Below are 26,991 nucleotides of genomic sequence, written 5' to 3'. Positions count from 1 at the left end.
CACAGATCTAACATTGTTTATATATATATATATTTATATATGATGGGTACTGATAAGAGGGAAAAATTAGGACAGGGACGTTAGGCAGGAAGGATGTTGTAGCAGATAATTTTATGAGCTATGGTTAGGCTACATAGTTCCAAACTTTCTAAGCCGAAGATTTCAAGTCAGGTTGCTTACGGCAGTGTTTCCCAACCTTGGCAACTTGAAGATATTTGGACTTCAACTCCCAGAATTCCCCAGCCAGCGAATGGGGAATTCTGGGAGTTGAAGTTCAAATATCTTCAAATTGCCAAGGTTGGGAAACACTGGCGTAAGGTATACTGTTATGGGTAGAGGAGTAGAGGGCTCTTCTTGTCACACATCTCTGGACACTTTCTAATGTATTTATGTTCAATATGTGGCATGGGATTCAGACAGATGAGCTGTATTCAAGGATTGGTCCGGCAAATGTTTTGTATGGTCTGGTTAGTAGTATGAAATTACCGGAGAGGAAGCTACATAAGATTAGGTTAACAACTCTTGAAGCCTTTTTGGTGATGTTGTTGCAGTGGCTTTGATACTTAGGTCATTTGATGAGTATTCCAAGGTTATTTTAGAAGGTAGCAATGTTGTCGGTGATGATTTTTACATAATCAGCAAAGAAAATGCAATGTGATTGCAAAGGTCATTTATACACAGCATAAAGATTGTTGGTCCTAGTACACTGCCATGGGGTACATCACTGTTAACAGGAACGGGATTAGATAGGGTGCTCCCTATTTTGACCACTTGTTATCTGTTTGACAGGAACACAGTTATCCAGTCATGTAGCGGTCCAGAGGTGCGTAGGATTTCAGTTTTAGAAGTAGTTTATTGTGAACCACTGAGTTGAAGGCTTTGGAGAAGTCTGTAAAATTGCATCTATTGTTTTGCCTTGGCCAAGTTTTTGCAGTGTAGTATTCCTGAAACCGAATTTCTTATTTGAAAGTAGGTTGTTTCTAGGTGGAGGGTAATGGATTGGTTTATGATTGATTCCATGACATTGCATGTGACACAGCATAGAGAGATTGGTCTGTAGTTTTCTACTAGACTGGGATCTCCCATTTTGAAGATGGGGATGACTTTGGCTAGTGACCAGGAGTGGGCAGCTGGCAGGAAGGCGTGGAACGCAGTTCCGCCGACGGAAATGAAGATGCATACGGAGATCACTTCGGCGGCTGTCACTTCTTGGATTACTGGTCTCGGATTGGCTCTCCTTTTTTTTCCTGCTGTTGCTGCTACTGCGTCTGCGCTCCTTGCTTTTTTCCTCTTTCCTCCTTCCTGGCCTTGGACGAGCTTCCCTCTTTCCTGCCCTGCTTCCCTCCAGCCTCATTCAGCCACCTCCTGCCTGAGGTGCAAGCAGAAGGCATGGGTGGAAGCGGTACTGACAGAATTTATGCTTCTGGCAGCACCAGTTCACCTAGGTACCCAGCCTGAGGTGGGGGGGGGGGTGACCCAGGAAGAGGAGCACAGGAAACACAAAGCAAATTGTCACCCCAGCGGGCGACACTGGTAAGATTGTAAGTTGAGGACTTAATAGTTCACTTGAACAATGATGATCGTTCAAGCCACTCCCACCTGATCACATGGCTGGCAAGCCACTCCTACCCAGTCACATTTCTATTAAGCCCCACCCACAAAATAAGCCCCACCCACAGTGTGTCAGTAAAATTTTTGGCTGCCCATTACTGCTAGTGACCATAGATTTGGTAGAGAACTGGTCCTGCAGGATTTCTCAAACATTATGCTTAGTGGTTCAGCTATTTATTTATTTGTTTGTTTGTTTGTTTGTTTGTTTGTTTGTTTGTTTATCAGATTTGTATGCCGCCCCTCTCCACAGACTCGGGGCGGCTCACAGCAATAATAATACAATGTAAATAAATCTAATATTTAAGTTAATTTAAAAACCCCAATTTAGAAACCAATCATACATACTAGCATACCATGCATAAATTTTATAAGCCTAGGGGGAGGGAAAGTGTCAATTCCCCCATGCCTGACGACAGAGGTGGGTTTTAAGGAGCTTACGAAAGGCTACGAGGGTGGGGGCAACTCTGATATCTGGGGGGAGTTGGTTCCAAAGGGTCGGGGCCGCCACAGAGAAGGCTCTTCCCCTGGGTCTTGCTAAAGACATTGTTTAGTTGACGGGACCCGGAGAAGGCCAACTCTGTGGGACCTAACTGGTCGCTGGGATTCGTGCAGCAGAAGCCGGTCCTGGAGATACAGTATTCTGGTCCGGTGCCATGAAGGGCATTATAGGTCATAACCAACACTTTGAATTGTGACCGGATGGCTGTGGAGAGCTTTTTTGGGAAGTATGCACATAGTCTATCAGGTCCGATTGGCAAAGAAGATTTTAGGCCGTGCAATGCTTTTTCAACTTTGTCTTCAATGAAGTCTATTTGTATGAAATCATTGTGAGTATTTGTGGTACATCTAGGGAAGACTCGCTTTACACGGGGCTTTTCGGCGATCCCCTCCAAGATCCCCTCCCTCGCAGTGCTTTGCTGAATCCCTTCTAGGTTGGGATGGATTTTTCTTTTTTAATGTCTTTCCGCTTGGGATCACCTCTCAACTTTCCAGTCTTGGTTGGCTGGTTTATCCCTCTGCTGGCCTCGGTTTTACTTTGTGGCTGCCTGACTGCTTCTTCAGCTATTCTTGGCTCCACATGGTTTATGGTATAATTATGATTGAATACATTATTAAGTACAGTGATTAAATTCACACAACATACTAAGTCACATTCAGACAAACCACATTACAATTTAACACTAAATATGAACTCAGCTATAAATAATTACAGGTAGTCCCCAATTTGCAATTATTCATTTAATGCCTACTCAAAGTTACGATTTCACAACTCTCGCAGCATCCCCATGGTCATGTGATTAAAAATACAGATTCTTGGCAACTAGTTCATATTTATGATGCTTTCAGTGTCCCGGGACATGTGATCACCTTTTGCAACTTTCTGAGAAGCAAACTCAATAGGAAGCCACATTCACTTAACAACTGTGTTACTTATGTAACAACTGCAGTGATTCATATAAAAATGTGGCAAGAAAAGTCCTAAAATGGGGCAAAATTCAATTAACAAATATCTCACTTAGCAACATAAATTTTGGGCTTAATTATGGGTCGTAAATCAGGGCCTACATGTAATCATAATAGAGGAATATAAAATTGGACTGTCAGTTTGTAATAATTATATAACCATGCAAATTTGCAATTGCTTTGTTTACACAACTGTTTCCCCCTTAATTAATATAATTCATCCAGTTAATATTATTACTTAATATATTATGCAATGATCAGATGATCTAACGAGTCGAAAGAAAATTTCACATTTTACGTACATGAATTTGTAGGCAGAATTTTCTTTCTGTTAAGCTGCAACAAAATTTGCCACTGAGCCTTAATGGCAGTAGAAATTTATAACCCACAGAGTTAATCAATCTGCATTCAGCAGCTTAAATAGATTAAATAGAACCCATGTGCTTGTCTGGAAAATGTAACTAAAGTTCATTTGGTCTGTTTGCCTCTCCAACTCCTAAGGTTCGTAAAAGGCAATACCAGGGTATATACTTTTGGTTTATATCGAAGAAATGGTAAAATAATATAACTACAAGCTAAAAAACAACTACAAAATAACCTTTGAGACCTGCCTCTGAATTGTAACTGCGGATGTGCAGGAAACAAAAACCACTGGATGCTTTAGATAGTAACACAGGGAAGGGCCAGCAAGTTTTTTTTAAAAAAATATTACAATACTGTATATACTTCTAGTTTGCAAAATTGCTAATTATGCTATGTGTTCTGTATCTAGTTGAAACATTGTGCTTTATTTTTTGATATTAACATGAATGAAGAATACATGTACATCAGGGGTGTCAAACTCAATTTCGTTGAGGACTGCATCAGTGTTGCGTTTGACCTCGAGGGTGGGCAACCTGGCCAGCTCGATAATAATCATGTTGGGGTGCCTGTAGTTGCCCAAGCACTCTGCCACTGAAAATGGGCTCCTGAGCTCTGTTTTTGGTTGTGACGGCCTCCTGCATCCCTCTGCCAGCAAAAATGGAGCTCAAGAGGGCCACTTCCTGGTTATTTGCTGTTTCCAGAGTGGCCCTATGGTCACTGTGTCATCCCCTGGGCTTTGAATTTGACACCCCTGATGTACATACACATACAAATACTGCATGTAGTGCTCATTTAGCAACCGCAATTGGGACTAATAACTCAGAAATTGCTAAGTGAAACCACAACTTAACTTTAACATTGTAAACCGCCCAGAGTTACCCTGTGGTAAATCGTGTGACCAGTAAATTTAATAAATAAATAAATTGTGGTTATGAAGTCACTTTAGCTTTATAGACCTGTAAATGTTGTAAATGCAAAGAGTGGTCATAAAGTTCTTTTTTTCATCACTGTTATAACTGCAGATGATCACGAAATGAGGCAGTTGTTAAATGAGGACTACGTTTTCGATCATATTAGAATATATATGAGCAATTATTGGAGGGGGGCAGAAGAAACGAGCATGTGCATCACCGCAAAAGTATGCACTATAAATGATGCAAGTTATGTCATTTGTGCTATCAAGCCATGATGCAGAGGCCATTATTTTGACATGATTGTGGCTTGTTCGAAATGCCTATGACATGGGTATCAAACTAGCCACGTCATGTTGCTGTCACATGACATATTGTGACGGATTTCCCTTCATGGAGCTGGGGTGAGCATGGCCAGCGCATGATTTACGTTGTAGGAATTTGTTGATAGTAGGAATTACAGGCCAGTGTTTGGAAAGAAATAAGCTGGGGATTATATATACTATAGGCAAATAAGGAGCTGTGATGTTCCTTCAATAAAGCAGGGTGACTCGACACAAAAATATGTAACCCTTCCCTGGTGCAGAGCTGAAGGGATTGGATACTGTAACCTAGTCCTAGAGGATAATTCTCTGCCTTACAAGGCAAAGGTTGCAGGTTCAAGTCCCAGTGGGTATGGCTAGCTGATGAGGCCAAAATAAGGCCGAAATAGATCTATCCTAGTCTCCCTTAATTTTCAAATTCAGCAAAAAAACATGTGACATGTTTTGTCACATGTTTTGTTCTGAGTTCTGAGTTCGGGTTTTGCCCCGTGTAATATTTTGAATGTCTATGTGACATTTCGGTGAAATCACATTCACCATCATCAGGCTGAAGTTGTAAGCTTCGTGCTGCTGTAAATATAGTCACAAATGAATGAACTTGACTACCATTGATCCTTATCTAACATTAACCACTTTCTGGCCTGTAAGAAGATGCTTGTGCATACGCTTTTAGCAATACATCACTGAAATTGAACTTCCCTATGTGGACCTGTCCTGGTCTTTCATGCCTGACATATTCATCTGTTCTCATCTCACCATTAAAATTAAAATGTAGCACAAATAATCTAAACACTGAAAACAGTAGTTTAGTAAATCTGATAGGAGCTAGGGAGCCATCTGATATGTTTTACTAAAAACAAACAAGTTGAAATGTTATCCCATCTACTGATATCAAGATCTAAAAAGAAGTAAAGGTGGTAAATTGCAGCTGTTACCAAAGATGCAATTCCTAAGTGCAACTAATATTGCACTGTCATTTTTACAAGATAAAACAATCCACTTTTCTTGCATAATTTTATGTGGTATAAAACTGATAATAGCAACAGTTTCCCATAAAAAACAATGTGAAGACACCAATGATAGAAAAGTACACAGAAATCAGACAGTCAAGCAAGAAGAAAGTAAGTAGAAGCAAGAAAAAATGATGGGGACAAACGTAACATTAAATTTTTGGTGTAAAAGTAGAATGTATTTATTGTGAGTAAATGGTAAGTTATTTTCCTTCAGAACATCTGGACCATCACTGTGTCATCCATGTTTCTTTCCAAAATGAGAGACAGGTTGACAGTTCCAAAACATATGGAGAAGTTCAAATTGCTTCACTTTGATCAAGCGGTATTTAGAATCAGTAAAAGGAAACTGTCATTCAACTATCCATCCATATATTTTTATCTTTAGCATCTTTACTGCCCATTCTAAGCCTGCTTCTTCTACCTGTCATCATTAGTCTCTTTATAATTTTTTCACTGGACTCCTTGACTTTTATAACTATAGCTTGTATTTTTGACTGTCAGACTTGCATCATAAGTTAAGTGTGGGCAATTGATGTTTCTTCCTCCAGTTTTAAAAAAGTATCTTCTTCCAAACCTGCTTCCCTTAATACATGTTCAGAATATAGCCTGAATAACATGCAGAATTATCCTCAATTTACTTCCTTGTTGTTTAACTTAAATAATAGCTGTAGGTTTGGACTTCTAGTAGGAAACATAGCTCTGGTAAAGGAGCTACTTCGTTTCTCTTTATGTAATGTGCCCAAATAAAATTTGCTCCAGATGCCAATATTTTGATATATGAGTGTGCATATTGCAATGTGCAGCTTCAAACCAATTGTTTGGGGAGAGATAATTGTTGGAGGAAATAGCTTAGCTTAAACCATGTTCTGCATGTTCCAGCATTCATATTATACACAGACACCCTGCTTTTATAATGTAAAAACACAGTAATTCAATGTCAAATTATACTCTAAGCATAGTTTAAGTTGGCACCAAGTGCTGAAACGGGAGAGCGCGCATGGGCGAGGGAACATTGGAAACTGGAAGAGCAGCTCCAGTTTTCTGGTTTCTGGCACGCATGTGTGGGTGAAAACCAGCTGGTTGGCGCACATGTGCGCTCTGGAAACCAGGAGCTCAGCTTCCAGGTGCGTGCATGCGCCCCAGTGAGTTGCTCTTCCAGTTTCCGGTGCTTCCGGTTTTCTGCTCTCCAGCGTGCGTAAAGACCATCTGTCCAGCATGTTTGCATGCACTGGAACCTGGAAAAACAACAGCCGATGGCCGGCATGCACAGAGAGATGGCACTGCATGCCAATTCCAGCATGTGTGCCATAGGTTTGCCATCATGGTTTTAAGTTTATTTTTATTTTGTTTATTTTATTTCTTTATTTTGTCAAGTATATATTGGTAGTGTACAAAGAAATAACACGGTTTATATAGATGATGCTGGTACTAAGAAGAGAGAAATTTAGGACAGGGACGGTAGGCACACTGGTGCACTTATGCATGCCCCTTACTGACCTCTTATGAATCGGGTGAAGTCAACAGTGGATAGTCTAAGGCAGTGATGGCGAATTTATGACACAGGTGCCACAGGTGGCATGCAAAGCCATATCTGCTGGCACACAAGCCCTTGCCCTAGCCCAGCTCCAACGTGTATGTGTGTGCTTGGCCAGTTGATTTGCAGCTCACATGGAGGTTATGAGAGGGGATTTTTGGCTTACAGAGAGCCTCTGGGGGATTGTGGGGGGCATTTTTGCCTTCTCCAGGCTTCAGGGATGCCTTTAGAACCTGGGGAGGGTGAAAAAACAGGCCTACCAGGCCCACCAGAAGTTGGGATATGAGCCATTTCTGACCTCCAGAGGGCCTCCGGGGGGGGGAGGCCGTTTTACCCACCCAGGCATTGACTTATGGGTGTGGACACTCATGCATGCGCGATAGAGGGCACACACGCACTTTTGGCACCCATCACTGGTCTAAGGGTTTGGTGATGGAACAACAGAGTCCGGCAGTGAGTTATACCATTTCCAGGCTTTAGAAATGCATCAGAAACACTGGGTGTTAAACTAATATCATTATGCCTTCTTTGAATAGAGGAGAAATCTAGCAAGCCACATAAAAGTGACCTCCTTACCTGTGGGTTAGCCCACCCTAAGGGCGTATTACTCCCAAGGTGAAACATTTAAAATCTCAACATTACAAGCCAGATTAACTGTGACAGCTTTCATTAATAGAGCCTTAGCTATAGTGCATCTAAAATTGGCTAACAAGATTTTAATAGAAGATGAAGTTTAATGATCACGTTTAATGATCTCAGCAGCCACTGCCCTTTGCAGCAGATGCTCATTACTTTTAAAAGCTTTCTTCCCTGGCTATTGCATGGCTGTGCCCCAAAGAAATAGTGCAGATATAAGCTCTGTAGCACTGTGTGTATAACACAAAGAGGCTTGATTTGAATGTGCATAATTGAGAGAAGGTCAAGTGCATATTCTGCAGTAATGACATTGAGCATTCTCTGCTTATCATAAATTATGCCAAATAAGCACTTATGCAGTGAGAAGGGAATGCCAATATAAAGAGAAGAGGAGAGGGTAACATGTAAATTTCACAAGCTTGTGAATCTGTTTATGTACCATGTTGTAATAAACAGCTCTCGTTTAGTAAATTTATTCTGTTCGGCAAGTGGCAGGTAGGGGAGAGAAAATAAACAACAGTGCAAAGAAAGATCTGCTATTCTTCCATGACCGGATAACCAATCTGCACAGAATGTTCTCCTTCTAATTCCTCCTCTCCCTGTGGAGACATTGTTCTTTTTAAAAGCAAGGAAAGAAGATCTGAAAAACAGATACTGAATATATCCGTTTCAGTGAAGCTTCCCAAATAATAGAAAATACAAAGTAATTGCACAAATTATAGTTACGAAACAAATAATTAACACTTGTAATGCTTGGGTACAGAGTATAAGACGCACCTAGATTTTAGAGGAGGAAAACAAGGATTCTGAACCAAATGGTGTAGTAATATATTATGTAATAAAATACCAGGATAGCAGAATATTTTTTACAAATCTGTACACTTTTTACAAACTTCAAACTTGACAACTTTAAGACTTGTGGACTTCAACTCCCAGAATTCCTCCTCCAGTCATGCTAGCTCAGGAATGGGAGTTGGTCCACAAGTCTTAAACGTGTTTGAAGACCCTTGTACCCCTAACGCTAACCCAGGGGTCTTCAAATGTGACAGCTTTAAGACAGCTTTAGTGGACTTCAAATCCCAGAATTCCTCCTCCACTCATCTAGATGGGGTAACTAGAAGGCAAAAAATGGCCCATTTTTCACCCTTCCCCCCCTCCCCAAAAAATCAATGCATGCAGAGGATTTGGGAAGCCTGCAGAGCGCTCCTAGGGGGTGGAAAAAGGCAAAAACGTGTCTTATAGTCCAAAAAATACGGTAGTAATATATCAGCAATTGTGATGTCATGTCTTTCATTTCACCTTTTGAAAGGATGTCTCCTTTCTTTAAGTCAGATCACTTTTTAAAGGAGCTTAGAAAACAATTGACAATTGATTCAATTCTTGTCTCAGTCAAGAATAATTAATCATACCAAATTATAAAATGGACATTGTGTCATGTATATGTGACCATCTTTTAATTAAACATAAGATTTCTTCCAAGGTAATGCTATTTGAGCTAAATCAAAGACTTTATAATGTAATATAATTTTTAACAGTTGTCTGAAAGCAGAATTAAAATAAATTATAACCGGAGGATAAGAGATAAGACTATATGGCAAACGGCAAAATTCATTTTAAATGAATGAGGCTTTGTTTGAATTGCCTTTTTAAGCAAAACAACCTGATCCACTTTTCCAGTGGTAGTGTACAAATAATTGTGTTATCCTTCAAAATTCAGATGCTTGGCAACTAACTCATATTTATGACTATTGCAGTATCCCAGAGTCATATGATCACATTTTGCAACTTTCTGACAAGCAAAATCAACAGAAAGTCAGATTCATTTAACAACCACATCACTAACTTAACAACTACAGTGATTCACTTAATATCTTTGGCAAAAAGAAGTCATAAAATGTGGCAAAATTCATTTAACAAATGTTTTATTTAATAATAGAAATTTTGGGCTCAATTGTGTTGTGGTTGGCTCTGGCCCAGCTCCTGCCCCAGGGAATGTGGAGGTGGATGCAGGGGAAACTTCAACATGTCATAGGCCTGTGTTATTGCCGACAGAGTCAGTTCAGAGTTTAGTTTCCTCGGACGAAGAAGAAGGTGGGAGTGACTCGGCAGAGGGGGGCTTGGCACACAGCCCAGGCAGTCAATCTCCCTTATGTTCCATTGATTCGGATGAAGACATTTTGGACCAACGCAAGCGCAGAATTATTCGTAGAAGAGACCAAGTAAGGACATATTACAGGAGATAAGGGCGGCCACCTGTGTTTGGGTGGGGCTCCAGTAATTAGGGCTGCTGCTATAAATAGCAGCATGTGGGTTTGGCTGTTGTGGAAGAGTATCTGATCGCAGTTCGTCAGGAATCCTGTGTTGCTGGTTTCTGGCCTTTGTTGATTTTTCACGCCTTTGAAAACAAAGCAGAGCAACGTGTGTGTCTCACTTCGTTGGAAGAAGAATGGGTTTGAAGTTTCTTCACAGCTGCTAGCTAAGTACTTAATGACTGCTTAAGATTAATTGTATAGACTACTTGGTTGTTTTGGGATGAGTGCTCTTTGCAATACAAAAAGGGTGCTTAGTTTATTTTGAATTTTGGGATAAAGAACATTGTTTTGAATTTTCAAACGTGTGTGTGTCTGAAATTTGTACCCTTGAATTTTTGGGAGGCTCCTACCAGAGAGCCCGGCAGAACAAATTGTAGTCATGAGTCGAGGGCTATCTGTAAATAAAGGGTGGTTTTTTTTTTACTTCATGTGCTATTTTTTGTGTTCTTTTCCTTTTCTCCCCTTCAAAAGCCACGCAAAACTGTCATTCTGAAAAAGGTGCACATCAGTTTAAGATTTAAAAAGTGAACAATGTACATATACTGTACAAATATAATATACAAAATTATAATTAATATTTTAAATACCTTCCATACAGCATTCCATACTGGGTATTTTTTAAGATAAATGCCTGTGGAACTAAAATAGACCTATGCATGCATGTCACAAATAGGCTGATCATCCCAAAGGTGCTTTTTCAGGAGGCAACTAGATTTTTTGTAATTGTTCTGACCCGGTTCCCCAAACACAAAAAGGCTAACTCAAAGATTCCTTTATTAGGAGCGCCAGCAAAAAGTTTCTCTCTCACTGCAGGCTAACAAGTCCATCCAGCTGGAAGATGAATAGTTATCTGCCACATCTATTCATCTCTGCCCCCTGCCTTGTATCCCCAGAGGTAGGTGGAGCTTTGCTAGCAGGCGTGGCTCTTCCTTCCCAACGACAGCTTCAGTGCCAACTGCTGAGTCGTTATGCGTCGGTCCTCGCGAATGAGCACATCAGTAAGCTGCGTCTTGTGACAGCCGTGGCTGGCTGCCCTGGATGCTGCAAATCTTGGAGCTCTGCCAAATTGTCTTCTAAGGGCCTCTCCCACTGTGCCCAGCGACTAACCGTACTTCTAAAATGATAGGTTTGCATGAGATCCATCCTCACCTTCTTAATAAAATTAATCATTTCATTATAGTTAGGGTTCTTTATTTTAAAATGCATATCATTGGGAATTCTGAAATTCTGGTATGCAGGCTTAATCAGACGAAACAAGAAACGTACATCACAATGTCCCACTTCATTTGCATGTCTGATTAAGTTTAATCAGAAATTGTGACACCTTGCGCCCAATTATTTTCCCTCCCTGGAATCATGATCAATAGTTTGAGAACTCCTACTATATAGATATATGCAAGCCCAGAGTGGGCCTTCTCGGGGTCCCGTCGACTAAACAATGTCGTCTGGCGGGACCCAGGGGAAGAGCCTTCTCTGTGGTGGCTCTGACCCTCTGGAACCAGCTCCCTCCAGAGATTAGGATTGCCCCCACCCTCCTTGCCTTTGGGAAACTCCTTAAAACCCACCTCTGCCGTCAGGCATGGGGGAATTGAAACATCTCCCCCTTGCCCATGTAGTTTCTGGGTATGATTCGATTGTGTGCTTGTTTTTTATATACCGGTATATATATTGGGGTTTCTTTTGGATTTTTTAACCTAAAACTGTAATTTAGATTGCTAAATATTAGATTTGTTACTATGTATTTTTTTTTACCATTGTTGTGAGCCGCCCCGAGTCTACGGACAGGGGCGGCATATAAATCCAATAAATCTAATCTAATAAATAAATTCCAATATTTTTTTATTCTCCGTACTGAAGGAGCGGGTCCAGCAGTCACATGGGGTTGCTCATGTCCAATCCGGTGGAACTGAGCCTAGTATTAAAAAAGCTTGCCGGATCCGCCCCTTCCCCAGAATTCGCTCAGTTCGCATATCCTGCGGTTGTATTGTGAATGCTCGTTCAACATTCTAACACCTTCCCTTCGACCTTTCCTTCAAAAAAAGTAGTAAGATTTATTGTCTTTATTCAATTACTTGCACTATTTGCGCCAGCCGTTTTTAAAAGGAAAAAAATAAAAAGCGGCTAGGCTTTTTTACTTGGGAGAAGTTGCGGTTTCGTTTTCCCCCGGCGGTTTTGCCGGTTACGATTCCTGCGGCCGCTTGTGGATTCTTCTAATCCCTTGGCCTGGAGGTCCTGGTGCAAGTATTTATTATTGGATTATTGCTTAATTATTGTATAAAAATATATTTAAGGGCTTATAAAATACCTCCTGCGGAGTGGGACGCCTTTAGTCTCCTGGACTTAGTCGATCGCTTTTCCCCTTAAGAAATTCTACGAAGCGATTTTTTGGCGCGAAGGCCTTCGCGCCCTTTCTTAAAATATCTAGGCCTCTCGTGTTGGCCTTCTGCCAGCCGCGTAGGCCTCAGTCCACCGCGTGGATCCGGGAGCGGGCCTTGGGGGTCCCAGGCTAAATTCTCCACCGGCCTAGCCTCCAACCAGAGTGCCTTGGTTTTACTTAATTGCAAAGTTTAGGGAGGCTGGCCCCGCTGGATTTGGGGGCACGAACTCTGGGTTTGCCCAGATTGTCCTCACGTTTCAGCAGCTTCGAGGCCTCGAAGCAGGATCCATTCCTCTTGGGAAGTCCTTGAAATCTTCTCCTTATAATTTAATTATTGGCTCAGCCTTGTCTTCTGTTAATTGTCAGACTATGGCTACCTTTCCCAAGAGAGGCACAACTAAAGGTCCCAGAGAGGCCAGGCCTACAGGCGATGAGATTACTAGTATCCCCCAGGCCTCTTCCTCCTCTTCTCCAGGGGCCCGCCCCTCGACCAAGGTCACCAGGGCCGAGAAGAGAAGGGACCTAGCCCTACAAAAGATTCATGATAAATCAGCAAAACGTTTGAAAGTGCAGGCCCAAGTAATCAGTAGTCAAGACCCACCAGAGGCCTCTAGTCTGCCTCCTTCTGGGGTCCCTGTGTTATCTCTGGATGAGCCAAACCTAGACAGACCCCAACCTAACCTATGGGGCATAGGTCCAGAGGAACCAGATATTATGGAAGATTCCCCCCAGCCAGGATCCTCCCAGGCCTTTAGGGATTCTTCTGCCATTTCTGCTGATATTTCCAGTTTACCTCCTGAGTTCCAATCTATTTTTGCTGTGTTGTCCAAAGCCATTGATGCCAAACTCTCCTCCATCAATGAGCTTCCTTTACCTCTTCCTCCTTCTCGTTCCTCCCGCCCCTTGGGTTCTTCCCCAGCGGTCAGAGCTCCTATTCAGGATGACTCAGAGTCCTCCCAAGATGAATATGAGGATGTAGAGGAGGATGAAGACCCTTTCCAGGGCTTATCTGAGGACGAGGAATCCCAAATAAAGGTCCCTCCTCCCATTACTATTTTCCCTTCTCAACTATTCAAATCTCTCCTCCTCAAAGCTAGAATTTCTACGGGATTAGCGGCCCAGGAGAAACAAGCCTCCACTTCCACTGATCCCCCGGAGGAGAATTTACCTTACTTCACAGAGGAACAGGAGGATAACGAGGTAATCCCTATGCCTAAATTATTTAAAGATGCCTTACTTAAACAGTGGGATTTTCCAGCCTCTGGCCTTAATCCCTCTACCAAGGACAGAAAGTTGTATAAACTCTCCTCTTCCTATGAAGAGCTTCTATCTTTTCCCAAACCAGATGAACCTGTCAAAATTCTTCACTCGGCAGCGGCTGTGCCAGGCGAGGCGGAGGAAGTCCTCCGTCCAGAGGACAAGCGCATCGAGCAAATGCTCAAAAGAGGTTTCTCCGCTGATTCCTGGGCCATTAAAAGTTCTGCAGCAGCCTCCTTCTTCTCCAGAGCCATGCTGCTGTGGCTTCGCCAACTTCAACAGCACATTCCTCCAGATGACTTGAGAGGTCAACAAGACTTCAACAAGGTCTTTGCAGCTGCCCAGTATGTGGCTGATGCCACCTTACAATCTACTAGATTTTCTGCTAAGTCTATTGCAGCCTCTACAACGGCAAGAAGACTCCTATGGATTCGCCCTTGGCAAGCGGGAGTTCGCCAAAAGTGGCAGTTATCCCAGGGCCCCTTAAAGCGCAACCTTCTCTTCGGTGATCTTCTGGATCCTCTCCTCACGGAGACCACAGACAAGAAGAAGGTTTTGGGCCCAACCACAAAAAAGGTTACTAAAACGCAGTCCTTTCGTCGCCCAGGGCGCCAGCAAGATCAAGCGGCTTCCTATCAGAGATCTCCAGGTCAGTATTCCCCCCGCTTTCGTTCCCAAGGTAGGAACTCCAGGGGTAGGGGTTTTCGTTTCCAAAGGGGAGCTGCCTCTAACAGGGCTTCAAAAAAACCTAGATGGTAACCTTTCCTCCATTCCCATAGGGGGTCGCCTAGCTCATTTCGCTGCAAATTGGCGTCTCACCTCCAAGGACCCTTGGGTCATTGACACTGTTCAATCAGGCCTTCTTTTAGAATTTATTTCTCCTCCCCCTAAACGTTTTATTTCCTGCCCTTCGCCCAGGTCATCCTCAGATTGTAACCGTATGGAGGAGGCCATTTCTCATCTATTGTCCATTAGAGCCATTCAGCCGGTCCCTTCCGGTCAGAAGGGCCTAGGTTTTTACTCCATCCTATTTATGGTTCCAAAGTCCTCCGGAGGTTGGAGAGCCATTTTGGATTTAAAGAAACTAAACCTATTCATCAAATATAGGAAGTTTAAAATGCACTCCTTGTCTTCTATTTTGGCCGCCATTCACTCGGGAGATTTCATGGTCTCCTTAGACCTCACTGAGGCCTACCTTCACATTCCTATAGCCAAATGCCACAGAAAATTTTTACGTTTTTCCTTTCAAGGCAGGCATTTCCAGTATAGGGCGATGCCATTTGGCCTTTCCTCGGCCCCTCGGGTCTTCACAAAGCTCTTGGGGTCCCTGGCGGCCTATATCCGGGCGTCTCCCATCCACATTTTATGTTATCTTGATGATATTTTAATTCATGGGAACTCCCTAGAGAGAGTGAAATCAGACCTTTCTGTCACCATGTCAGTCCTTCAGGACCATGGGTTTTCCATCAACTTTGAAAAAAGTCACCTCCAACCTTCCACTTCCATTTCTCACCTGGGAGCCATTATTGATTCAAAATCTTCCCAGGTTTTTCTCTCTCCCGAGAGGAAACTCAGTATAGTGGAGTTAATTTCTAACATTTTATCTAATCCTTCAGTATCCATAGTTACTCTATCTTCTCTTTTGGGGAAGATGGTGTCATGCATAGGCATCATTCCCTGGGCTCGCCTTCATGCTAGGGAACTCCAGTGGCTTCTGTTGCCTTTTCAGAGATCGGGGCACAGCAACTCAAATCGACGCATTGTCATCCCACTGAGTGTTCGCAGATCCTTCAAGTGGTGGAAGTCTCCGGCCATGGACAGAGGATCCCCGTTCAGGTGCCCGGATCAATTTGTCATCACCACAGATGCCAGTCTATCGGGATGGGGCGCCCACGCCCAGGGGATGATAGCCCAGGGCACGTGGTCCCCGGAGGAAGCTTCCAGGCCAATAAATTGGCTAGAGTTAAGAGCCGTCTCCCTGGCTCTGAAGCATTTCTCTCCTCGCATCCCCAACCGGCACGTTCTCTTTCTCACCGACAACATTGCCACAAAAAGCCATATCTGCAGGCAAGGGGGCACGAGATCCAAGGCTCTCATGAGGGAGGCCCTCAAGCTGGGCCTTTGGGCGGAAAAACATCTCCAGTCGCTCCTAGCCGATCACATCTCGGGGAGTCTCAACATCCAGGCGGATTGGCTATCCCGAGCAACGATAGACCCAGGAGAGTGGAACCTCCATCAAGACCTGTTCCATCAAATCACCCTCAGATTCGGCCTACCAGTCCTGGATCTCTTCGCGACCAATGCGAACGCCCAACTCCCTCGCTTCTATTCCAGATTTCCATCCCCGGGAGCGGAAGCGATCAATGCCCTCCGGAGTCCATGGCCTCCAGGCCTACTCTATGCATTTCCTCCGATTCCAATCCTCCCGGACGTGATTCACAAGGTCCTCACCGAGAGGGCCCGAGTAATCTTAATCGCCCCTCATTGGCCCCGCCGGCCCTGGTTCGCAGATCTCCAACAGCTGTCCGTCCAGGACCCTTGGCGACTCCCCGTTTCGGGGGATATGCTGCGGCAGGGGGCCTCTTTCCATCCAGACCCGGAGTGGTTCCACCTCACCGCCTGGCTGTTATCAGGAGAGATTTAGAGCTGCGTGGGCATGACCCTGATTCAGTGGAGGTCATTCTAAAGGCCAGAAGGGGCTCGACCAACCGAATCTACGACCACACGTGGTCCAAGTTTCACCAGTGGTGTCTTCAGGAAGGTCTCTCCCCTCTGTGCATCCCCATACACAGAATTATTTCCTTCCTTATGCAAGGTTTCCATAAAGGACTCTCCACCAGCACCCTCCGGCGTCATCTGGCAGCCATTTCATCTGTCCTAGGGGGCCCCCGCAGACAGCCTCTCCGATCCTTCCCTGAAGTTCAGGAATTCCTCAAGGGCATAGCCAACCTCAGACCTTCCAAGGTCCACAGGTATCCATCCTGGGATTTGCCACGGGTTCTCCACTCCCTCACGCAGGCACCATACGAACCCCTAAAATCGGCGTCCCTCAGGTACCTATCCTTTAAGGTAGCTTTTCTGGTGGCTATTACCTCTGCCCGACGCATTTCGGAGCTGGCTGCCCTCTCAATCAGGCAGGACCTTTGCCAATTCCATCAGGACAAGGTAGTCTTGCGACTGGACCCCACCTTCTTACCCAAGGTCAGTTCCATGTTCCACAGATCTCAGGATATTGTCCTACCTTCCTTCTGCCTCCAACGAGACCATCCCTTGGCAATTAGATGGCACACCCTGGATCTCACCAGAGCGCTGAGAATATATATCCAACGCACAGGACCCTTTCGGAGGTCAGAAGCACTTTTTGTAGCCTATCATCCCAGAGTCATGGGGGCCAAAGTGTCTTCAACAGTAATAGGCCGTTGGATCAGAGGGACTATATCTAAGGCCTATGAGTCGGCCTCCCTCTCAGTTCCAAGGAACATCACTGCGCATTCCACCAGGAGCGCAGCCACCTCGGCCGCTTGGGCGACTCAAGCCCCGTTGGAGGAGGTCTGCAAAGCAGCCACTTGGGCCTCGCCAAATTCCTTCATCAGGCACTACAAAATTGATTCTTACGCTTCAGCGGACGCTGCCTTCGGCAGAAGGGTACTCCAATCCGTTATCTCACACGATAGCAAGCTAATCCCACCCTAGGGACCATCTATTGGGTATGTCCCATGTGACTGCTGGACCCGCTCCTTCAGTACGGAGAATAGGCGTTGATTGCTTACCTGAACGCCTCTTCTCGTACGGTGAGCGGGTACAGCAGTCACTTCCCGCCCTTGTATGTGTCTTCTTTACCTTTCTATCTCTTTCTTCCTCTAACAATGAGAGTTGAACACTACAGAGCTTCACAACTGAGCCTAGTCTATGGATTCGCGAATTCTGGGGAAGGGGCGGATCCGGCAAGCTTTTTTAATACTAGGCTCAGTTCCACCGGATTGGACATGAGCAACCCCATGTGACTGCTGTACCCGCTCACCGTACGAGAAGAGGCGTTCAGGTAAGCAATCAACGCCTATTTTATTTATTTTTATTTTATTTATTTAGATTTGTATGCCGCCCCTCTCCGCAGACTCGGGGCGGCTCACAACAAAGTGAAAAACAATTTACAACAAATCTAAATTTCTACTAAAAACATTTAAAAAACTCCATTTTCTAAACACACATACATACACACATACCACTCATAAATTGTATATGCCCGGGGGAGATGTCTCAGTTCCCCCATGCCTGACGACACAGGTGGGTCTTAAGGAGCTTACGAAAGGCAAGGAGAGTAGGGGCAGTTCTAATCTCCGGGGGGAGTTGGTTCCAGAGGGTCGGGGCCGCCACAAAGAAGGCTCTTCCCCTGGGGCCCGCCAACTGACATTGTTAATATAATGGTATATTGGAATAATCTTGAGGGACAAGGTGAAGAGATGCTACCTATGAAATGATCAAACAAGAGAGTGAGGAGCCTGTAATTGCTTAATAGTTAGAGAATGAAACTTAGGAAGTACCCACCATAATTGATCAGGCTGTAAAAAGAAATTTGTACTTTATGCGTTGAAATATTCTGTTAACGTAGCCTTACAATAAATAGAACTCGCTCATCAGATCGTATTTCCTGTATGGCCTACTTTGGAGGGCTTACAAGTGAAGCTAGAAAGTAGGTCCACAAAAGATCAGCAATGAAATGAAAAGTTAATCATCTGATTAAACCTAAAGTCCTCAAAGATGGGCGGCATATAAATCCAATAAATAAATAAATAAAATTTCTGCTATTTTTTGAGAAGTATTTTTACCCCTGCAAGAGACTTCCGTGCTAATGTATTTCCTACATTAGCCAATAAAGTACTGGGAGGGATGGGATACTGTCCGGATGGGGTGGGAGTGGGGGGGCACAGTGGGGTTTGCACTGAAAGATTCTGAAAGAAAATGCAGGGCATCCTGCATAAATCACACCCACAGTGTGGTGGTAAAAATTTTGGTAGCCCTTCACTGGGTACTACATAGCCATAAGGTAATTATCAATGGACCATTCATTCATTTGCAGGTAGCCCTGTTAAAATTTGTCAAGTTAAAACTGACAACTAATCACAACTGCGCTGATTGTTGCCATCCTTGAACAGTTTGCTATGTGAATAATTGCTAAAGCAATGGTGCTAAAGAAGGAAAAAAATTTCTCATTTAAAAAACCCCAAAAACTTCCAGACAGGATTTGTTAGATGTAAAAATCTGTGTAACTTCTTTAATATTTCAATGGTGTTAATCGAACAAACTGCTATTACATGGTGTATAATAGTTGGAAAATAGCCAGATGGCTATAGTGCTATTTGTACATCCTATAAAATTTGGATACGTGACAAGAAATGTGGGTGACACATTTTTTATGTGTTGATTGAGTTCATATTTTAAAAGTTGTATAAAATAAACATTTCTGCCCTTCTTTCCAGCAGGCAGCACAGAAATCTGCTCTCCAGGTTCTATCTGACAGGTATATTTTGTTGTTTTTATGAATTATAAACTGCTCTGTGAAATGCTGAATCCTATTTACTGTGGCATATAACTCATAATTGGATTTTGTCCCTGAAGTATCACTGAACTGGAGTATTAAACATTTTGCATATTTGGATTTGTCATGCATGCATAGAATTTATTGTAGAAAAAGGTAAGCCATAGTCTTCCTGCATTTCCTACAAAAAATCCGATTGTGGCATGAAACTATAAAGAGATGAAAACACATGAATCAAGTAGTAAATGCATCAGTTTAGCAGTTGCTCATTTCATAGCATTAAGGATGCAATTTATTTCAAAATTGACTTATTTTCATTTTATTTGGATTTTTTTATGGTGGAAATCATCCAGGTGTTGTTCTATGTACATAAACTGGTATATTCTCTTCCAAGTGGCTTGAGACTTATTCTGTATTTTTAAAAGACTGATAAAAAGATAGCAGCATTATTGGTGCTAAATGATTCTTCTAATTTTGGCCAGTCTTTTTCTCAGGTCAAATTTCTATTCGTATGTCTAAGATACTGCATTATTTCTCTCTATATGACATTCAGACATGAAGTTGTTTCTCAATAGATAGTTTTACCTGATGTTACTCTCAGTGAAACTGCTGGAATTTTAGAAAAGTCCTTTTTGTAACTTAGTTTTTATTCTGTTTTATATTTAAGAGATAGCAGGCATTATTACTGGAAGTATACTTCATTGCACTTTTACTGAAAAAAGAATCAGAAGAGCAACAATAAAAAAATTATTAGATTTATATTGATTCAGAAATAAGGCATTGGGTCATGAATCAAAGTAAATTTCCTTTTGTCCTCTTGGCAGGTATATCAATTCTTCTGGCTACACTCATGTGCCTCCCTGAAAATAAGAAATAGTACACTTTCTAAGACAGAAAAACAAGTTTGCTGCTGCCTAGAATAAATTAGCATATTTTTCAGAGTATAAGTTGCACCAGAGTATAAGATGCACCTTAGTTTTGGGGGAGGAAAACAAGGAAAAAAGGCCTCTGCTTCTAAGCAATTTGCCAAACAGCAAACAGTACAAATAATATACACTGTTTGTTATGTATTTCTATGCATATCTGTCTGACACATAAAAATAGCAAAAAATTGGATAAATATACATTGTGGCAATATATTAATGCCAGAAACTTTTCTTAAATGTAGTCACACTAACTCCTCCCAATTATTTAAATAGATCTACTCTGCTTATGCTAATCAGGCTCTGGGTTGTTTATTACAAAGTGGTAAATTGCTGGCAGGCAGAGACCAAAGGATGGGGGTGGGGCTACATTCGGTGTATAAGACACACTCAAGTTTTCACCCTGTTTTAGGAGGTAAAAAGGTGCATCTTATACTCCAAAAATGCGGTATACAGTGATACATCATCTTACGAACCCCTCGTCATATGAACTTTTTGAGATACGAACCCGGGGTTTAAGGTTTTTTTGCCTCTTCTTCCGAACTATTTTCACCTTACGAACCCGCTGCCGCCACTGGGATGCCCCACCTCCAGACTTCCGTTGCCAGCTGAAGCGCCCATTTTCATGCTGGTGGGATTCCCCTGAGGCTCCTCTCCATGGGAAACCCCACCTCCGGATTTTGCGATGCTGCAGGGGAATCCCAGCAGTGCAAAAATGGGCGCTTCAGCTTCCAAAAGGGGTGAATGGGCTTGCACGCATTAAGCGCTTTTCCATTGATTCCTATGGGAAACATTGTTTCATCTTATGAACTTTTCACTTTAGGAACCTTGTCCTGGAACTAATTAAGTTCGTAAGACAAGGTATCACTGTATATTCTTCGTGGACAAATAACATTTCTTTGTGGACTAAGCCTAAAATCATGAAACTAGTCCCATCCCTGCTGACAAATGTTTGCTGATGGGAAGGGGAAGGATTAAAAAAACCTTGTTTTTATAAATAGATCAAAATTTAAATGGTTTGAGTTGTATTGAAGAGAAGGATTGGTGATGGGAAACAGATGTTTACAAGTTTATATGATAAATATGGGATTTCTAGGAAAAAATATTCCAGTTTTGAAGGCATAGAAGATTCCCTCTCTACTTGTCAGGACTCCAGTCCAATCTGCTAGCATAAAACAAATCCTACAATTTAGAATAGCCTGCTGCAATGCTGTGTCAGATGCACTGATCTGTACACTCCATCGTTCCAGTCAGCATGAGCAGGGATTGTTAAGTGGTTTATTTAATCTGGGAGAAAGTTGGCTGCCTACTCTATGTACTGCCATACAAAATTTAAGTGGATGGTGAGAAACCTATAATTTTTCAGATATTGCTAAATATTGCTAAACAGGTAAATCTTCTATATAGTATATTAATGACAAAAATAGTTAACAGAAAGAACAACAACAACAATAATAATAAAGAGAAGGTCAAGTTTTCAAAATTCTCTGTTAACAAACTGTTATTATAATCTACTCATAGAAAATTTGCCACAGCATTTTATCTACACCAAATCATTCCAAAAATTAAGAGTAATTCATCCTGGATCAAATGTCCATGTTTGTTTCTTAATGCCATCTCTTATCGATTGTTGTTCAACTAAATATAATTGTCTCCACAGCGAGTCTATCTTCTGAACAAATAGAATAGAAGTGATTTCCAGTTAGGTGTAATAAATTGATTCTCTAATTTCCCTCAGTCCTTGTAGGAAGGAAAAAATTGTCACTTCCTCATTCAATGCATAAAATTGGCTCAGTTAATTCTCCAGCTGTGCAGTCCTTTTGTGAATCTAACTTCCTCAAAACTACATTCCTTTGCATATTTTCCATAACCATTGTCTCATCAGCTTTAAATTAAAAGTTGGGTGATAGAAATCCTTAGGCTCAATCTGGTTGCAACATCCCACAAATATATTTTCTTAAATCACAGTCACAATCACATTGATATCCATTAAGGAAAGAGGTCTCTTCATCCCCACTTCCCCCACTGCTAGATCGTAAGCAGCTCCTTCCACTGCTTACAATCCTCTTTCCTTAGGCAAAGTTTATAGACCTTTTAAAAAAAAAATCAGCCTCTTCCTCTTCAATTCCCATTTAAGTGCTAATGCTGAACAAAAAACAATCCTCCCACTCAGATAACTTCCATCGCTTCAAGCTCACTTTTGCCACTTCACTACCGGAACTAATAGCGACTTGTCGCCTCCAAAATGGCTGTTGATCAGGAAACCTAAACTGGCTGCCTGCGGGGTTTTGCGCTCACTCACATGGCTCACCAGACTGTGTCCTTTCTTCCCCAGCGGTAAAGGTCTGTTTTGACCCAAAATTGGGTCTCCAGGCTGCTGCAGTTCAGTGCTTCCCCACAGAGCATAGAGGGAAGTGACTATCTCATTTTGGCCGAAGCGCCACCCCCTCCTTTCCAATAGTAATTGTAACAAAACCATTTTGTAAACATTAACATCCAGTGGTGAATTCAAAAAATTACTACCGGTTCTGTGAGAGTGGCTTGGTGGGCATGGCAGGGGATGGATACTGTAAAATCTCCATTCCCACCCCACTCCAGGGGAAGGTTATTGCAAAATCCCCATTTCCTCCTGATCAGGACTCAGGAGGCAGAGAATAAATGTGGGCAAAGCGAGTCAGAGATGGTACATACCGGTTCTCTGAACTACTCTAAATTTCTGCTACCAGTTCTCCAGAACTGGTCAGAACCTGATGAATCCCACCCCTGCGTATATTTAGTTAGTCTTTGTGTTGAGTCATCCTTTCAGAGATATTTCCTTACCAGATTCCTCAATGCCTTCAATAGTAGTAGAATATATTGTTTTCTGAATATATTGTTTTCACCACAGGCTTGAAAATGGCCCATGGTGAACTATATAACACAGTAACTATTTTATGGCAGTTTGTTCACATCACAAACTGTTTTATGCTAGTATTATGTCATAACATATTTTATAAAATTTGCAAAATTTTAATTCCCCAGGATTTGTGGGTCCCAGTTTTTGGACATATTTTGTAAGATGTGTGATACTTTGGTTCGAAACTTTTTGCTCTTTGATGCACTGTTTCACTCAGATACAGGGAGAGGAAGGAAGGGAGGGAGGAGTGGGAGGGGGAGTTAGAGAGAGAGAGAGAGAGAGAGAGAGAGAGAATTGATCTGCATGCCTGTTATAATGAACATTATATTATGTACAATAGTTGCTGAAATTCTCGTTTCAAGTTTTAACCCATCACAACATATCTTGCAATCAAGCTGCGAACATGTTGTTAAACGGTTGCTGTGAGTGCCTAACTCATGCATAAGAAGCCATCTGGTTTGTTAATGAAGAAAAATATTTCTGTTTTATTGTTTGTTTTTGACACTTGAATATTGCATTGCCTTTGGGCAGTGAAAAACTAAGGTACAAATTATTTCCAGCCTTTATAATAGCTCCAAGTACTCTTATCTCCATCTGGTGATGAGGGCAGTTCTTGTATTAGATGGCTTCCTCTGGTGTTTGTTTTCATAGCAAATAAAAAGAAATAAAAAGAAAGATAGAGAAGAAAGGTATGTTTTTTAATGTCCAAAGTTTTTATATGAACAACAATATTTTATAGTTACCGGTGATTAAAAGCATGGCAGCATCCAACATTAATAAAAACTGGTTGAAATTCAGCTTTTTTATAAAAGTTTAAAAGTTCAATAAAAATCATTTAAAAAGCGATTCATTTAAAATCACTCTTATAACAATGCTATTTCATTATAATATTAATCAGAAAAAATGTATACTTTAATTTGTTGCTATCATTAGGGATGTAGCTGTTGTTATGCAGAATTATTTTAAATTATTCTGAATAATTAACCAGTGTTGTTTTTTTTGTGTTTGTGGGCTTTTAATGCCTCTTGATAATTGTTACAAGCAGGAATAAAACTTTGTTTGTCTTTAATCGGTCAACACTTAACTGTATGGTTGAATTTATAAGGATTTTGAATATCATATCATTGTTCAGGATTATAGAAATTAATAGGATCCACTTCCACTAAAATTGGGAGTAGAGAGATCCATCTAGCATATTCTTCACAGAGGTGGGCTACTCCCAGTTCAGCCCAGTTCTGTGAACTGGTAGCGGCTGCAGCAGCTCTACCCACCCACCTGAGTGAACCAGTAGCAACCAGTAGAACCCACTATTGATTCTTCACCACAGAAACGTATTGAATGATTTTTAACCAATCACTCTCATGTAGCCCAAACTTTGGAAAAAGGTCATTCTTATGGCAAAATACAGGAAGAGAGATCTTTGTGTACTCCTCTTCATGCTGTTGAATAAAAGACAATGCATATTTATTTGATCTATTTAACGGACTAACAAATAAAGGAAAATCACATAGAAGCATTCTCAAATAATCCAGTAAAGGTTTTAGAATAAATTTTTCATAGCAGTATAAGTAATGATAGAGCAATCTTAACATTAACAAAATATTGTATATATCCATATATATATCCATACATATATCCAATATTGGTTTTTGACATAAAGGAGAGCTATAAGTGCCCAAATTAATTGTTGCATGTTTGTTTTGTCTTGTGTGTATTTACTAAAATAAATAAATATTAAATATTAAAAAAAGAGATGCGGATATGATTCACTTTTAAAATAAAAAATGAAAAAAAAGTAAAGATTAAAGTAAAAAAATGAAGCAACTGAAGTAGTAAGTGGTATTAGACTGGGAGTGGATTGTAATTCTTAGCAATATCTTGTAAGAGGAAGACAAATATGTCTTATGACATGTTTTATGTTATTCCCTTTGGTTATAATTTATTATTTTAAAGAAAGTCTGCACATTCATATTTTTGGTAGCTTTCAGTCCAACTTATCACAAGTTTAATCACTATTAGGACATCTCAATAGTCAAGCAATCAATCTTTATCAGCAAGATCACAATTTTTTAGCTTTGTGTGGATTTTGGGGAGATTTTTTTGGTAGTATGTGCTGTGCAAGATATAGGTGAAATATCACACAGAGCTCAGTCTTTAAAAAAAGAAAGTCATACTGTGATTGTGTTTGCATATGCCCCCAAAATAAACTGCTTACTCAGAAAATACCATTTTTAGAAGAGACTTCAAGAGACTGCAGATAATTTCAGATGAATTAAACATCTGCTTTTAGTTTCCCTAGAGACAGTCAAGGATTGATTAAGTAATATTTTGACCCCATTTGACCCCCACAAGGATTGCACCTCACAAGGAATGTATGTTTTGTAAATCCAGGTTTTCCAAGCCAAATAATTACATCAGATTTTTAAAAACTAATATCCAGAGTTAATTTCAAAGAAACCCATTAATCCTATATCACAAGTTCCTTGTAGTCTGCTAATTGCATCGCAAACATGTTCTTTAATAAAAATAGGATGAATGCAACATTTTTTCTCCTTTGGATCTAAAACACAATTGAAACCTGTGACATATGATTTCCATGCTCAATCTTAATATAAATATGCGGAATAGAACAGTGACTTCTTTATCCCAAATATGTAAGGGATAATTTAAGTGAATGCAATTTATGAACATAATAAGCACTCATTTTATCTAAAACCATTAGCTTAACAAAACAAAACAGAAAACCATGCGGCTATTTGACATGTCTCTAGCAGATGATGTCCATAGATAGTACTAGCAGACCTTAACTTACAGTGATTCATTTAGTTATGGTTTAAAATTACAACAGTACCTAAAAAAATGAACTTATGACCATTTTTTAAATACTTATGATCAATGCAGTTAGGTTCATTTGATTAAAATTCAGGCACTTGGCAACTGTCATGTATTTATGACAGTTGAACTGTCCTGGGCTCATGTGATAATCCTTTGTAACTTCCCAGAAGAAACAAAGTCATTGGGGGAAGCCAGATTCGTTTAAGGACTGAATAATTCACTTACACAATTGCAGTGATTCACTTAACAACTGTGACAAAAAAAGGGCAAATGAGGTGTAATTCACTTAGCAACAGTCTTTCTCAACAACAGATGTTTTGGGCTCTGTTGTGATCACACCTGTATTAAAATGTTCAGACAAGCCTTGTTAGGCACTTCAGTAGTATTAGACTAAAGCCACAATAACAGCAACAAATAATAATAAAGCCACAATAACAGCAACATTGTTTGGTTGATGGGTCCCGTCGACCAAACAATGTCATTTGGCGGGCTCCAGGGGAAGAGCCTTCTCTGTGGCGGCCCCGGCCCCCTGGAATCAATTCCCCACAGAGATTAGAACAGCCCCCACCCTCCTTGTCTTTCGCAAATTACTCAAGACCCACCTTTATCGCCAGGCATGGGGGAACTGAGACATCCTCCCCCAGGCTTTTATATTTTATGTTTGGTATGTATGTGTTGTATGGTTTTAATTGCTGGGGTTTTATATATGTTTTATTTTTAATATTAGATTTCTTTCACTGTTATATTGTTTCTATTATTGTTGTGAGCTGCCCCGAGTCTTCGGAGAGGGGCAGCATACAAATCTAATAAATAATAAGAATAACAACAAAAATGGCTCCCTCGGAGAGGTGGACATGGTCAAATGCCACAGTGACACGGAGTGCCCCGTGTTCTGCGGGGGATTCCAATACCCATGTGGTTGGGAGACCTGGTTTGGTCAGAACCAAGTTGGAATCACCCTGGAGGAATGGTGAAGAAGGGAGACACTGTCAGCCCTCCT

At 41.5% G+C, this 26,991-nt stretch overlaps 1 protein-coding gene across 1 annotated transcript in view; it reads left to right on the top strand.

Annotated features, from left to right (window-relative positions):
• Positions 1 to 26,991, top strand: part of AFF3 (ALF transcription elongation factor 3) — a 205,366-nt gene that overhangs the window by 117,994 nt on the left and 60,381 nt on the right. The window contains exon 9 of the mRNA XM_070751578.1: positions 19,279 to 19,319. Within this exon, the coding sequence (XP_070607679.1) occupies positions 19,279 to 19,319 (41 nt within the window). The remainder of the gene's footprint in view (positions 1 to 19,278; positions 19,320 to 26,991) is intronic.

Source organism: Erythrolamprus reginae, chromosome 4 (genome assembly GCF_031021105.1).
Source record: "Erythrolamprus reginae isolate rEryReg1 chromosome 4, rEryReg1.hap1, whole genome shotgun sequence".
Taxonomy (NCBI): Eukaryota; Metazoa; Chordata; class Lepidosauria; order Squamata; family Dipsadidae; genus Erythrolamprus; species Erythrolamprus reginae.
The sequence above is the reverse complement of the archived record's forward strand: the minus strand, read 5'-3'. Positions and strand labels throughout refer to the sequence as shown.